A 16048-nucleotide genomic window follows, 5' to 3' on the forward strand; every position below is an offset into this window, starting at 1 on the left:
TTATCACACATCAAGCCTCTATCTCATATATGTACAGTGGTCCCTTCCCTTACGCAGGGATCTGTTCCAGAACACACACACACACCGCATAAGGGAAATTCTGCGGCTGCTCAAGCTCCATTAAAGATAACGGGTCTCATGCCTGCGGCAGCACATGCCATTTTTTCCCCGACGTGCAGCGCCGCTTCTTCTGGCACGGCTTTCAGCGTATGCTGGAAACCGCGTAAGGGCACGCCCACGTATGACACAGGCACACTGTAATACAAATTCTAAACAAAGGCTAGGTCTTCAATAATTTTTACTCCCTTTTTTGGAAAAGGGAAAGATTTTATGTATTGTTCAATATGCCTATGCACAGAACATGGCCTGTTTATATATGTGGCTTACATCTGCTCACAAAAAAAAAAAAGGTTATGGAACCAGTCCTCATTGAATATGAAACTATCACCTTGATTGGTATGTTCTTCTGTAGTGTCATGATCAGTAGAATTGCTGTCCTAAAGCCTGAAAGAACAATCTTGTTTGTATTTTGTTCCTGATTTCTACCCCGCTCTGTACTTTCCAGGTTTGTGTTCTAGACTTGCGAAAGTAAATGTTTTAGAAGAAATTGCAAACGGACCAGCATTGAATGTGTGGGTAGAAGCACTCTTGAAAACTATTTTTGAACATCTCTAGAACTGCAAGAACTGGGGGAAACATACAAATGGGAAAAAAATCCTAGAGTGTACAACAAAAGCAACTCTCCCAGGCAACAGTGGCCTGCAATGTTTTGTCCATAACCTGCACCAAGGAGTTAAAACACAATCATGTAGGGGGAGGGAGTGGGGACCATTTCCACCAGGAACCTTCAGCCTTTGGAAGCAAGCAAGCAGGAGTCTGCCACAAGCTAATCCCCTGCAGTTTGGTTTGGGTCTCTGAGAATGTGTTCTGATGGCTGCAGAAGAGAAAAGGAAAAGCTGTGCCAAATAATTGATGATTATGATGGTGAAGAAGAAGAAGAAAAACAAAAACAAAACAAAAACCTATAAAGCAAAATGCTTTGATAAACCAAAACAAGAAAAAGAATTCTCCTCCATGTGCTATTGTATTTTTTCCCTTCCAATCTGGACACTACAGTTGCTCTCCCAAAGGACATTCAAAGACAGTTTGTACTGATGTCACACACAAACTTTGTAATCACAACACTTTCTATTTTCTAGACTACTTTTGTTTGTTCGGTGGTTGTTTTTTTTCTTTCTATCAGCTGGAATATATAACTTTGAGGATCACAGGCATAGGTTTGAACTGAGTTTCTTTCTTTTCCTTCTGTGCCCCCCCCCCTTTTTTTTTGGTATGTCTATTTTGCTTTGCTTTTTTGCCCTTTATGCCTACAGTAAATGTAGCCAGGTGGGTATAATGAAAATTTGTAAGAGACTGCTTCTCTCCTCCTCTTTCTCCCCTTTCATCTGTCCCTTTTCTTTTCCTCCCAGCTGCTTCTTCCTTTTTAAATATCTCCATGCTTCACATCTTAGTGTCTCAAGGGCACTTTCAACAAATTGTGTAATAAGTGCTTTATGTAAGAATGCAGTGCCGGGAAAGATTTTTACAGGGGAAAGATGACTTTTTGAAAAAGAAAGAACCCAATGTATTTTTGAAAGGAAAAAAAAGTCGTAGTATTTTTTATGTTAATCACAATTTAGAAGCTTAAAAGCTCTGCCAGATATAGGCTGGATTGTATTAGTAATTTGAAAGAACAATTCAGATGGATCCTAATAAGCATTTAAAGATGCAGTCTCTTCATTAATCTTTTCCACATGAAAGGCAATTTGTTAAAACATATTTCATAATCTTTTTAAAATGAACTCTGCTAAGCTAAAATACTTTTGTGGCTTAAATGTATTGGCAGATATTAGTGGTGTCATTTTAACTAGAGTTAAACTAGGTGTCATTTCTTTTTTAAAAATAAAATCATACATTTAGCTACAAACAAGTAAAAAAATGCCCTACCATTTTTTCTTGCAGAATTAGCATATGATCTGATTCTGCATTTTTGTTCAGCATGGGCAATGACATTTTAATTCTGTTCTAAATAAGAAAAAGAACTAATCCAGGATTTTACGATGCATAGACGTTTTATTACTTGCTGACCACCTTTGTTAAGAAAAGGTGCTTCTGCAGGAGAGATTTGCAGTGTAATTCACCTTTACAACTACTTCAGAACCCCAAGATACTAAAAATGGCAGTCCTGTAAACGCTTGCCTGAAGGGAGTCTTAGCACTGGGAGTTTTTTATTGTGATGACATACATAGGCTTACTATGTAAGAGGTATTAAGATTAGAATGCAATTATAGATACAAGCCAATGGACAATTGCTGGAGCATCAAAAAGGGGAATCTTTTTTCCCCTTGTACCCCACTACTAATTCTGGAATATTACAGTTCTCACTTCTGGATTTATCTTTATTCAATACAGTTATCACTCTGAATAGGTTAACAACCTCTCCATAAAAGGAGGATACTGCATCTTTAACATGGTAAACACTGGGTCCCTATACAGGATCTCAGAAGTCCTGTTATTTCCAGAGTTCAACAAGTATTAGTCCCCTAATACATATAAGAAATTGCATTTTTATTTTAAAAACGAACTAGCTAACTTTAGAGTCAAGTGAAGTGCACTTTGTTACATGTAAGGGTCATTTTCGTTTTCAGGGGTTTCTACTTTTGTTCTCTTTCTTTTTTGCCTTTTAAAATGTGGTTGTCAATTGCAGAATTGTTCTTTTATCCACCCATGGATAGTTTGAATCTGGCTTCTGAAGTTTTATTGTCTGTGTCAGACTTGAAGCCAGGCTTGGTTCTCATTTCACCATTTCCTAGGTTCTGTTGAGACAACATCTCCGCCCTGTCCATTTTGTCTATCACCCCATCCCTCTCAGACACACACACTGACTCACTCACTCTTCAACTGATCACCTTGTGTGTTATAGTTCATTTGTTCCAAGGAGAGAATCAACAGATCATATTCAGTGTCTTGAATAAATTGCTATATTTTGATATTAGAAAACTATGTGTGAGTTGTTTCTCATTCTTTCTATGCTGTTAACATTAGCATTTCCCCTTCAGATGTGTTCCTCGTTCTCTTTTCTGTATAAATCAAGGTGAAATGTTACAGACAGAATCCTGTATAAAGTTTTCAGGTTTGGAAAACTTTACAGGATTTTATTTTTTATGATTATGGGAAGGAGAAAAGAAAACACCTCTGGTTATGTATGCAAACATACAGGCATCCTCTGAGATATCACCAGGAGAGAATTTCAGCAGCCCAAGGACCTATCTGATATCCTGCTCCAAGGACAGACACAAAGTCAGAGATATGTCCAACTTTAGATAAGCAACCCTGGGATCCCCTTCCCAGAGGTTACAAAATAATCATGGCTGGTCCTTCTCTGGGAGGAGAAGGGAGGAATGTGCTAGAAGAGATTATGGATCCATAGGTGTCCTGCCTACTAGATGCACCCCAAACAATCTCTTTATCCCTCCTATCTCTGGAACTCCAGTAGATTCTATTCCATTGTTTCAATATGCAGGATTATTATTTTAGGAAAAAGAGTAAAAAAATGGCCATGTAGGAGGAAAAGGAGGGAAGTTGGTATTCTGATGGTATGAGATCAACAGGAACTTTAGGTATCATGGAAGCTCTGATATTGATGTTTAGGATTGCCCTACAATGAGCTAAAGAGTAATGAGTGATTTTCAATTTTGTACCAACTGCCAAATTTAATGCTAGCACAGTTCACTTGTGGACCTCAGATATATTTCCAGCCCAGATAATAAATTATAATCGTTTTTCAAGAGGAAGAGTGAATATCCAACAGTCTAGATTTCATAGGTATGAGATAAATTTGTGGCTGATTCATGTATGAAAATACATTGGCAAACGGTGGGGCGGCTGCTGAAAGAGCGCCCTTTTGCTGGATCAAAAAGGAGTGGCATTTTGCTGCCTCTTTTTGAACCAGCAAATAGCTGGATCGGGGCCGCAGCATGTGATTGCCGCAGCCCTGATCCAGTGCTCAAAGAGGCAGCATCAAGCCGCGCCTCTGGGAATGTCTCTTCTGGCTACAACTCCCATCTTCTCCAGCCAGCATGTGACAAGGATGGAAAGGAATGACAAGGAAAATATTTTAAACCTAGAAAGGTGCAGTTCTATGGAGATTGTGCACTCTTCTGTGTGCTCTTCTGTTTAAAACAGAATTAATGCTGGAACAGCAAATGAAAGTGAGTAAAAGTGAGGAAGTTTTGTTTCACCTTCTCAGGACTTTATCACACAAAGTTGTAAAAGTGGTATTTTAACAGAATAAAAGCATCTTTGGCTGGTACTTTCACACAATGTTGTGTCCATTCTCCTGCTGCCGTGCATTCCATTCATTACTGTAGTGCACTTTTTCATTGATGGGCAAAACCCATCAATAGGCTCTCATTCTCACTGCTATTCTACTATGGCCTTGATGCAAAAGGTCTCTTCCACTGCATTTCTGTTCCTCAGGCAGTTACATGGGAGTGAATGGGTGTGATTCTGCTTCTCTCCCCCTCACAATTTCCAAGCAGCTTCGGGAGTGGCAAGGAACAATTACTGCAGCTACCAACAGCCTCCTGAAGCCAGCTGCTGTGTGCACATTCAGCAGCTGACTTCAGGAGGTGGTTGTCTCAGTGGCAATTGCTTGTTCCCATTTTCTTCCCAAAACATGGAGCTGTGGGAATGTACATGCAGCAGCATCACACTTGAGCAGGGGGGAGCAGTGATCACAGCTGTCAACAACCTCCCAAAGCTGGCTGCTGTGTGCACATTCACACACCAGCTGGTTTCAGGAAGCAGTCAGCTTAGTAGCAACTGTTCACTCTTCCCTTCCTCATGGAAGGCACTGTTTTTACAATGCCAAAAGCAGATCACCAAAGCAGTGCCAAAGTGCTATCGTGGAGAAAGTGTAATAAGAAATGATGTCAAACTGGTATGCTTCCATTCTTAAACTAGAGTGATTGTGGGAAAAGAGTAGACTGGTGTGATAAAGTCTTGTGCACTCATATTGAATCTGTTGTGACATTGTGGACCATGTTTACATTCCAACCAAATTCACTGACAAAAAAGAAATCATACAAAATGCCTTGGACAAGCAGAATATTTTAACATGTGTTGAATCTGGGCATGGCTTGAATCCATGATCAAGATAACTTTATCTATTCAAAATATGGTTTTTGCATAGACTAAAAAAAGTCAAAAGTTAATCAAACAGAGCATTCAGACGTGTGTGTGGAATGGTGGGAAATCTGAATTTCATAGAAGGACTACCAAACCATGCCATGAGAGAATCTGGGGGGTCTCCAGCTCCTCACTGTAATCCTTTTTCATTTATTCAACATCAGCATCGTTACCATCTAATTCATGGATTCCACTTGAGATGTGGATTTCAATTGTGCTAGCATCAGAACCTACCAAAACAAAGGAAAGAGAGCTCTTATTACACTCAGTGAGGTAAAGAAAAGAAAGACATGGAGGGATGAGGGAGCAGCTCTAACTTGCTGATTTATTAAAAATGAAATGAGGAAAACTGTATAGTGAAGAATATGAACTTAAACTAGTGCTGCACAAATTTGGCAAGATACTGTAGGTTTGTTACACCTCAAAGCCCTTTAACTGGAAGCGTATGCAAGTGCCTTTTACTCTAGAGCAGACAATTATGTACTGTAATATAGCAATTACACTTTGAAGCTGATTGAGTAGCACAAGGAGGGAGGCACTAAGGGTTTGAGCATTGCTTCCCAGATAAAAAGAGTCAGGAGGTCTTGAGAAAGGATTCCTGATGGCTTAAGGAAAGATACATTAAAACAAGAAAGGACCACATGACTGGTATTAAGGCTTGTGACATATCCATAGAAAAAGTAGCACTTAATTGAACTCTTGGGTCTCAAAGGGTTTGTTTGTTGTTAAATGCCCAAAGCATCTGTAGCATCGGATGTGCAGCCAGCTGGAATGGTACATTTTTCTTGTCAGACTGATAACTGATAGTTGACATCTAATCATTATTTCTTCTCAATAATAGCACCAGTTTTGAATACCGCTCTCCTTTAAGTGTTTAGAAGAAACTCTATTTTCTGATATAGAATGGGATACTGAGGTAGAGTTAAGTAATATTTGGCATGGCTTTAAAAATTAAAAACTTTCAGTTATACTCATTAAATGTCTTTCACCATGGAAAGAATGAGATGAAATTCTCCCTGCTCCCCTTGAAGCCTTTGTATATTCACATGGGGGGGGGGGGTGTTGATGTTTTAAGAGCACAAATTTATGTGAACAAAGTAACCCATGCTTATGTAAGGAGATTTTTGTTCACTTCTACTATAAAACTTCATTAATTATATATCTAACCCCCTTTTTTGATATTCTAACAGACAAGGTAGCAACCTGGTTTTCAGAAAAAAACACCATAATTTGATCCTAGTCCAGTATCTGAGCAAAAGAAAGTTTGTTACATGATGACAGGAATTAATGGTTGAAACTCATCTATTAGACTTTGTTCTTTCATTTACCTGGTTCATTCCAGTCCATCAGCATTAAAGTGTTTGAATCAGGATACAGATCTGAACTGAGTAATTTGTATACCTAGTTTACAATATCCTCCTGATCGTGTGCACCAGTAAACTTCACCACAAAAGTATGCTTATTCTCTGACTCCAGTTCATTCGGCTGCCTCTTCTACCTCTCCGTCTTTCAGTGCCAGAACCTCTGAGCTCAGTTTAGGCCTAGTGCTAACACAGTCTAAACATCCAAACAATACTCTCATTGGGCCAAACAAAATGCACAATTACATGTTGCAAGCTTTTGAAGTCACACTGGCTTCTTCATCAGTCAAACAGAAAAAAACCTGAAGATGGTAGTCATAGGCCTGCATTTTCTGTTTCTGGTCTTAGTTCAGATGGTAGGGAGGGCTATCTACCTCCCCCTTTGACCAAAGTCTAAACATGGTGAGCTACAGCTATGACCATTGCAGAGTTATATTACACAACCCTAAACTGAATACCAGTCTACCACAGCTTATATAGATCAGTTAGCAGTGCTCATGGTTGACACCTCACTGTGCAACCTCACTGTGCAAAGGTAATGCACAGGGGCAATGCACATTCACATGCTACTTTAATGTGGTGTTGCATACACAATGGGCTCAAATGCTCAAATCCACTTACATCACTATTAGGTGGGTAGGATGGCTGCATGCTGTTTAAAAAAAATCACCCTGCATGAGCAACACAACTTATGCCTGTGTATGTCACTACAATATTCCAATCTATGCTCATTTGAATCTTTCAGCCATCTTCAGAGAAGAGAATAGATATTTGTTTGTCAGCCTCCATGATTAGCAGCTCGTCAAAGGCTAGGCCCCTCGCTGCCAGCCCTTAAGTGATCTGATTAAGGCTGCAATTTCTAGCTTTCAACCATTTACTTTTAGGACCTTATTTGACATCTGGTATTAGTCACTCTCAGTCACACTCAGCCTTTTTCATCTACGCCTGAGAGTGAAACTAAGTATAAAAGGCAGAGCCAGGGGAAGAATTGGGGTTGCCACTTAATGCCCAGAAAATGGTGGGATATGTTTTGGGAGGTTTCTAAATGCAACATGGATAAATCAACAGTGGTGAGAGGTAAGGGTCAACCTATGCTTTAAAATGCTAGAACCACTTTAAGCTATTTTTCCGTGAGCTCCAATTGAAATACATTCCTCTTATCTGGAGTACAAACAGCTTAAACATGTGCTCCGCAAAGATGTAGTTTCAAGTAGTTTCAGGTTTTTATCCTTTCTGCTTGTTTTATAAAATGCTCTTTTACTGTCATTGTTTTACTGTTACCTTTTATCTTACATTTTCAGTTTATCTTGTGTTGCTCAGAGAACATTTATTAGGTGGTTTTAAAATGCAAGTAGTAAAAGAATTAACTGAGTGCATTTTCAGGATTTAAAATCACACACAGCTCGTTCACCACTTTAGATAGAAAAGCCAAGGTTTGTGCTTTAGATCTTGCTACTTTCATGCCTACTCCCACTCTGACCTCTTTTTTACTTAAGAATTAAGCGTCAAAGAAGTTTTACAGTTTAAACATACTCAAAGAGGTAGTTCATACAGAGTTTTCTAACTATGGCATTAGAAATGCAGACAACCCACTGCCATCAAGTCAGCCACCTTGATGACAAGTAGCACAGTGAGGTCCATATAGTTTGTTTTGCTTACTTAATCTTAAGGCCCATATTGCTCAACTGGTTGTTGGATATTTCATGTGCCTCATACTTCCTGCTGAATAGATTCTTTTTTTAAAGTTTGACCCATAAGGCAACATATGTAACCAGAAGGGGTTCCAACAGTTTTGTGTAGTTAAGGAATAAACCATCCATTTTAAACAATAATGGGTGGGTGGGGGAAGGTGTAATCTTTAAAAGGAACCTAAATTGTTTGAATACACATAATTTCATTTTCCCAGTCATTTGCCCATCATAGCTCTATTAAGAGATTCTAATGCCTAAGGTAGAGCAATAAAGAAGACCACCCAGCCACCTCAAAATGCCTATCGCACAAATCCTGCCAAGTTATTTTGGCAGATGAGGCAGAAAATTCCATGAACACTCCTCATTTTGGCCAGTAAAAATATACTACTAATGAATTAAATAATGAGCCATAATGAATAGTTATAACACCATAAATCTGCTGCCTGAGGTAGCTCCCCTAATCTGCCTAATGGTAGGATCAGACCTGTAGAGTATTTTCTGCACTGTCTGCAGTCTTCAGGTTTGCAAGGTGATTCCCCCTTGCCCTGTTAAATCTGGTCCTTTTATTAGAGGAAATGAATATAGTTTCTGCATTATGCAAAATATCTTAAGATAATTTTTCCTTGGCCTCCTGTATTCTTCAACACAAACTGGGTTTGGTTATTAAAGCAGACATGCATGGCTAGAATTCTGTTGGTGATATGTGAGTATAAAGCAAGGTTATACCCACACTTGCAACCTTTGGGATGCTGTGAAAACAGGTGTTCAGTATCTCCTTTCACAATGCCCTGTTTCATACAAGGCAACTTCATACTACTGACATGCATCCTTATAGCTATTTATTGGTTGACAGTGTGTGAGCAGTTCCTAGCTGCAGTTCTATAGCTGAGAAAAAAGAGAAGTCTTCACCAGGAGAGGAGACATTGTTCAGAGGACAATACCTGTTGTTTTTTCTCAGCTGTGGAATTGCAACTAGACTCTGCTATCCTAGCAATGCCTTTTATTTTCTCCCTGCTGCAGTATAGAAGCCAAATATTACACCAAATAGCTGTAGGAATGTGCCAACAGTGAGAAGTAAAAATAAGTGCCAGCCTGGAATATTACACTCCACAAGCATGGAAACAGACATAGCTGTGTTAGTCTGGAATATCAGTATACAAAGGGATCTTGCAGCACCTTCGAGACTAATTGTGCCAAAGAAGTTGTAGCATCAGCTTTCACAGACTTGGTCAACTTCCATCCTGAATCTGAAGAAGTAGACAAAGTCTACAGAAGCTCATTCTACAACTTCTTTTGCACAGAGTCTCAAAGGTGCTGCAAGACTGCTTTCCACAAACATGATGCAGGGTAGCAACAACAGCCTCCAAGTCTATCTGCAACATAACAGAGGATGCATGAACACACACAATAATAGTCTCCCCTCGCCTTCATTTTGAAACAAGATTAATCAGGTGCCTGTTGCAGTACCTGCACATAAGCATGGTTTCAACCTATCTCAATCCCATTTTAGTGAAAAACCAGCTCATAGAACAAACAGAACAAGTCCTATAAAACTTTCCTGATCCCAGCCAGAACCACTTCAAAAGGTTTGGTTTCCAGACATCTGTTCTGAGCAGCAGAACAGCCAAAGCCAGCCACAGATGCTGACAAAACATCAGGAAGAAACTCTTCGAGAACATGGCCACATAGCCCAAAAAACCTACAAAAAAACTATGGATGCCGGCCATGAAAGCCTTCAACTTCACATTGATTTAAATTGTATTTCATATGTAGACAAACATAATCTTCTGCCCCCTTGTACTGTATTCCCAACATAAATCTGATGAGAAGAAATATTAGATGCTGTATATAAAGGTGGCATATTTCAAATGGGCCTGAATGTGTAAATGTCAACATCTAATTTTATACACTGTCTTTGTACCTATGGAGGGGGTATTAGAAGCTGAGGTAACATGTTCTTATAAGATGTATAAACATACGTTTTCTTTCCTTTAACACTCCAAAATGTAGATTGCATTCAGACACGCAAACTTTTTCATCTTGACATTTTTATCCTGCCTGTAAAGTTAAAGGTGCTCAAAGTGGTTCATGTGGCTTTCCTCCATTCTGTCTTATCATAACAGCCCTGTAAGAGAGGTAAGAACTGAGAGTGACTGGCCTAAAGTCACCTAATGAGCTTCATCAAACCTCTAAATACTATATTACACTGTGTACAACATCTGCCAGAGAAGAGGTTGTATCTCACCTATCAGTAGCGCATCAATCTAGATGGCAAGACATTTTATTATCACATGGCATGGCTTTGAAGAGAGTGTCTTAGTTGAAACTTAAAATCAATACAATATGATAGACAACAAGCTTGCCTTAACCTATAAATATCATACTTCCAATCCCACATCAGCCACAAAAGATAGAGTGATTCCAGAAAAATTAGTTTGTGGACCAGAAGGAATGTTAAAGGAATGTTAAATGCCATTACTGAAGATGCAAATATTTAATCCATGTTAGGACCACATATACTAATCACTCTTGGCAGAAGCTCTTGAAACCCTTTAAAATCATCTCTGCATAGAACTGAAAAGGTGACCTTAAAAGGTGACCATCCTATTGTTTTTTATTTAATGGCTACTTTTTTACACTACCCAATAACTACTCATTTTTTTAGGATGAGGATGATCTCCATGACATCACTCTATATACTCTGTACTCATATACACTATGTACTCATAGTCCAACACTCAAACCAGAATAGGATGTCTGGGATTTTTAAAAACATACTCTCTGGCTATAAGCGACCATATACACATTGCTGCATTATTACTTTATTTCATAGAAAAAAAGGATGCTTTATAATATCCTTATCCAAAGCGAAATGATGCCCACAGGTTTGCTGGCTTTCTTCTGCTCAGATGTAACTTGGGAAAGATGTGTCATACAATGAAGAGAAAAGGCAGGAACATCCACAGGTGCTAAGAAACAATTTACTGAAATGAAGCAATGGGCAGGATCCAGTACTGGACTTCTGCCTGAACAAGAGCAGGGTATGGGTGTTCAAGTCACCTGTTTACTTATGGCAACCCCATGACTTTCACTGGGTTTTCTTAGGCAAGAAATATTCTAAAATATTGCCCACACCACCTGGTATCATTGGCAGTCTCCCATTCAAGTACTAAGCAGGACTAAGCCTGCTTAGCTTCCAAGATCAGGCAGGATCTGGTGACTTTCTTATTGTTGTGTGCCTTCAAGTCATTTCTGACTTATGGCAACCCTAACTGGGACCTTTCATGGGGTTTCCTTGGCATGTTTCTTCATAGGGTGTTGCCATTGCCATCCTCTGAGGCTGAGGGAGTGTGGCTCGTCCAGTGGGATTCCATGGCCAAGCCTGGATTTGAACCCTAGTCTCCAGAGTCATAGTCCACAATTCAAATCATTATGCCATGCTGGCTCTGACTTTCTTGGGCAGCATTAAATCTCTGGACTCACTACAGCCCCCAAAGCATCCCAGAAACCTGTTCTGAATTGATGGAAACCCCTTTGGGATATGCTTTCAGCAGCCAGTGTGGGCTACAGCCAGGATGGGTAGGATATTCAGAGCAATTCTTTTTCACACTATTCTTTCACAGGATGCACACTATGCCATCTGTCCAGAAAGCTTCAAGAGGCACCTGTCTGATGAAATGACCATATGAGAATTCAATTAACAGCCACCATGATTTTTTGGTTAAACATGGGAACGGAGCCTTCCAAAAGTTGGACTGCAACTCTGACCATCCCCTCACCATTCTGAATAACTTATGGAAATTGTAGCTCCACATGTAGAGAGACCATTTGGTTCACTGCTCACCTAACATGTTCCACTGATAACTCCCCACGTTTATTGAAGCTCCCATATGTCAGGGAGTTGCATTTAAGAAGGGCTGTATCCTAATCAGCATGTTAGTTAAGTGAAGTAGCTATAGGATGATGTCCCACTTGCCACTAGTTCTGACTTCACTGTTACTTTAGAATTCGATTCCAGTAGTGAAGTATCTAGGATTGGTCTATTTCTTGGAAGAGACTCTATGGAGTCTATGCAATTGAAACTGACATTTTGTTGTTGCTGTGTGTCTTCAACTCATTTCTGATTTATGGAGAACGTAAGGTGAACCTATCATGGGGCTTTCTTAGCAAAATATGTTCAGAGGAGGTTTGTCATTGCCTTCCCCTGTGGCTGAGTGTGACTTGCCACGAGCTGGGAACTGAACACTGGTCTTCAGAATCGTAGTCCAACACCTAAAGCATTATGCCATAAAACTACTAAATTACATTACTAGTACTCATTTGGGAACCAATATGATCCACAGAGAATGATAACAGTTGGACATGATGTTAAAGGTAATCTAATCCAATCTCCTGCACTATGTAAAAAATTTTAAAATTGCCTTTCAGACTATTAGGTGAGAGTGAACAAGAATGAAATTAAAAAAAGTTGTGATGACACAACAGAATTTGGGTAAGAACCATGTATGCCGCTTTGAACCCACTGAAGGAAAGGTAGTCTCTAAATGCAAAAAAATATATATCATAAAATCTATTGTCACCATCTATACTTCACTGTTTTCTGGTTATAATAATGGAATGTGATCCATCCAACTCAGCACAGGGCTGTGTCTGCAGCCTATAATAATGCCAGATTCAAGCTTGTTTCTTCTCTTGAATCTTTCTGAGAAAACCAATGCAGATGATGCTTGGTATCAGCTTTGGCTGAATCGCCAACTACGTCCCTGTCTGGACCGGAGGGACCTAGAAAAGGTAGTACATGCGCTGGTAACCTCTCGTTTGGATTTCTGCAATGCGCTCTACATGGGGCTACCTTTGTATCAGATTCGGAAACTGCAGCTGATTCAAAATGCTGCAGCCAGGTTAATTACGGGGACACCGAGGTCCGACCATATAACACCTATTTTAAAATCTTTACACTGGCTGCCTATACGTTTCCGGTCCCAATACAAAGTGTTGGTTATTACCTTTAAAGCCCTAAATGGCTTGGGCCTGGGTTACTTGAGGGAACGCCTCTCCCTACATAATCCTCCCCGCACGCTCAGAACTACAGGAAAATGTTTACTCGACCACCCTAAAGTGAGATTGGTAACAACACAGCAACGGGCATTTTCAGCTGTAGCGCCCTCCTTATGGAATGCCCTCCCTGAAGATATCCGCCACAGTGGAACGGTGGAAGCCTTCAAGAAGGCTTTAAAGACTTATCTCTTTCAACAAGCCTACCCTCCCAATTCCATCTAAGATTCTTCCTCCCCTATTGTTTCTGCAGTTTGGTTTTTAATAGATTGCTATGTTTTTAACAGTTTTTTATCCAATGCTTTTACTGTCGTTTGAATTTAATTCTATTTTAATATGTATTTTATGATGTAGACTCTTTTTTACTGTTTTTACTGTTTGATTAACGACATGTACACCGCTTTGATTGTTGGAAAAGCGGTTTATAAATAAACATTTATTATTATTATTATTATTATTATTATTATTATTATTATTATCTGAAGATTGCCTTACAACTGTGTATAAGAGCAAAACTTCATACCAGATGGATAGAATAAATCAAGGAGTCCACAGCCCTGAGCCTGCAGGACCTAAACAGAGTAGTTGAGGGGAGGGGGCTTAGAGAGGTCTCATTCTTGGGGTCACCATGAGTCAAAGTCAACTTAAAGATATTTAACAACAATGCATAACCAAGTATACTCTTTCACATGCTACAAGAGGATGGCTGTAAGCAACTGCAACTACCGAGGTATTGGCAATATAATACCACACCATATTTAGAACTTTATTTTCAGTTAGTGTTGAAAGCTACTAGAGTAACATGATTCCATAATAAGTTTATTAAACAAAATTATGTTCTACTGTAAGTACAAGTTATAGAAGACATTAAAACAATCTCTATAAAGGAATTTACTAATAGGTGCTAATAGTTTCTGTACATCCAAGAAACAATCTGGTAACAGTAGTATTATGCACTTTTATTTCAAAGTCACCTCTTATTTTTGTTCTCACAGACATTGGCCTGAAATCTATTAGTTCCAACTAGAACCAATTAAACCAGTGGGATTTATCTATGTGTTGACTCACCATTCAACAATAATGGAATGAGTGGGAAGAATCTAATAAAAAAGTGATGTACTACTGGTGTAACTACTGAATAATATAAAGGAATAAGGAAGGATAGGTTCTCTGTCACAACCTAAATCACAATTCACAGACATCCCTGAACTGTTCTACACTTATTGGTAGCAGCATAGATGAACTGGCAGTGTTTAACATGATATACAAACAACAAAAATATTTTCATATCCATATGGCCCATTCACCCATAGAGGCCTTTAAATGATGAATTTGCATGTGTGAAAAAGCCCTGAGATTTACCAGCCCTGGTAGACAGGAGAGTTCCTACTAAGCCTGTCGTCACTGCCAAGGTTACCTTCAGACAGCATGCTTAAGGCTTCATCCGTCTGATGGCTTGGTGCTACTGACGTTTTCTTTGAGTCATGAAAATTCACAGAGTTTTCGCCTGGCAAGCCATAAGCATTCTCAGCAGCAGTTGATGTGGACATCGACTCCCATGGTATTTCACTTTTCCGCCACTGTAGATCCAACTTCCAGCCAGTCCATCCATAAAAAGCCAGTGTGAAAAGAAAGCCTTGCATTGGGTTCAGTACACCCTATACAACAGAAAGAAAGGAGTTATTATATCCCAAAGAGAGGTGTTGATGAATAGCAACAAGACCCTGAAGTAAGTGGAGATCTAGGAAGTGAATAACCATATTATTTTCAAGGAAAATTAATTACAATGAAATACACAATTCATATATTACAATCATAACTAACTTGTAAGTTGAAAGGAGACTATAAAAAGTAATCAGAAGAGGTAAAAACAGAAGTTGGTGATGACAAACAGGCAAATTCATAGAAGTCTATAAGCATCCTGCTACACAAAAATGTTTTCAGATGAAGGTGATGGAACCTCAGTTATGGAGACATATTCCAAGGGCAGGAATTCCAAAGGCTTGGTGTGAAAGCCAAGACGGTCTCATGGACCTAGTAATTTTTCTGGTATAAAGGTGGGAAATAGGAAGGGGTCCCCCTGACATCTATTTTGTATGCACCATAGAAAGTAGTCGTGAGAGATGTTAGAAGAAGTAGTCAGAGCTGCTTCTCTCCACACCATCCACAACAACATCTAGTACAGTTGGCCCTCAGCAGCTGCAGACTTGTCATCCGCAGATTCAACCATACGTGGACAGCAAGCTCACATTGTCCCCAATGGTGGCACGTGCATGTGGCTGCACCGCCAATGTGTTGCATTTGCTGATACGCAACTCCCACCAGCCCTAGAACATAAAACACAGTGATGGTGCATGCACACGGCCACAACACTATTAGGGACAATGGCGGGTTACAGACCGCTGCTTTGCGGCGGTCTGCCGCCGCCGCCATTTGCTCCGTGCAGGAGCCGCAGTAGCCACACCGCGCGGCTCCCGCACGGACCAAAAAAGAAGCTCCAAAATGGAGCTTCTTTAAGCGGTGCCTCTATGACGTTGCGAGGCACCAGGGGCGCACTCGTGATGTCATAGACGCCGCGACACGTTCGGACGCACAGCGTCCGATACGTAAATATGGCGGCGGCCGTGTGGAACGGCCGCCGCCATATTGTACGTACAGAATACGTACTAGGGTTAGGGGGGTGCGGAAGCACCGCCCCTTCCTAACCCTAGT

General features: G+C 40.0%; 2 protein-coding genes across 7 annotated transcripts in view; one reads left to right on the forward strand and one right to left on the reverse strand.

Moving 5' to 3' along the window:
* Positions 1-3039, forward strand: part of LOC149319382 (F-box-like/WD repeat-containing protein TBL1X) — a 174047-nt gene extending 171008 nt beyond the window's left edge. For all 6 annotated transcript variants that reach the window (XM_089511587.1, XM_089511586.1, XM_089511581.1 and 3 more), the window contains one exon: positions 566-3039. In XM_089511587.1, the coding sequence (XP_089367713.1) occupies positions 566-592 (27 nt within the window). In that variant the 3' untranslated portion in view covers positions 593-3039. The remainder of the gene's footprint in view (positions 1-565) is intronic.
* A 1865-nt stretch (positions 3040-4904) lies between these two features.
* The window catches only part of GPR143 (G protein-coupled receptor 143), a 28934-nt gene continuing 17790 nt past the window's right edge, over positions 4905-16048 (reverse strand). Inside the window, exons 8-9 of the mRNA XM_089508056.1 lie at positions 14754-14994; positions 4905-5459 (exon numbers count right to left, since the gene is read on the reverse strand). Coding sequence (XP_089364182.1) covers positions 5380-5459; positions 14754-14994 — 321 coding nt within the window. The 3' untranslated portion in view covers positions 4905-5379. The remainder of the gene's footprint in view (positions 5460-14753; positions 14995-16048) is intronic.

The sequence above is a fragment of the Sceloporus occidentalis genome, unplaced genomic scaffold (genome assembly GCF_023333645.1).
Source record: "Sceloporus occidentalis isolate IW3139 unplaced genomic scaffold, rSceOcc1.0.p SCAF_2, whole genome shotgun sequence".
Lineage (NCBI taxonomy): Eukaryota > Metazoa > Chordata > Lepidosauria > Squamata > Phrynosomatidae > Sceloporus > Sceloporus occidentalis.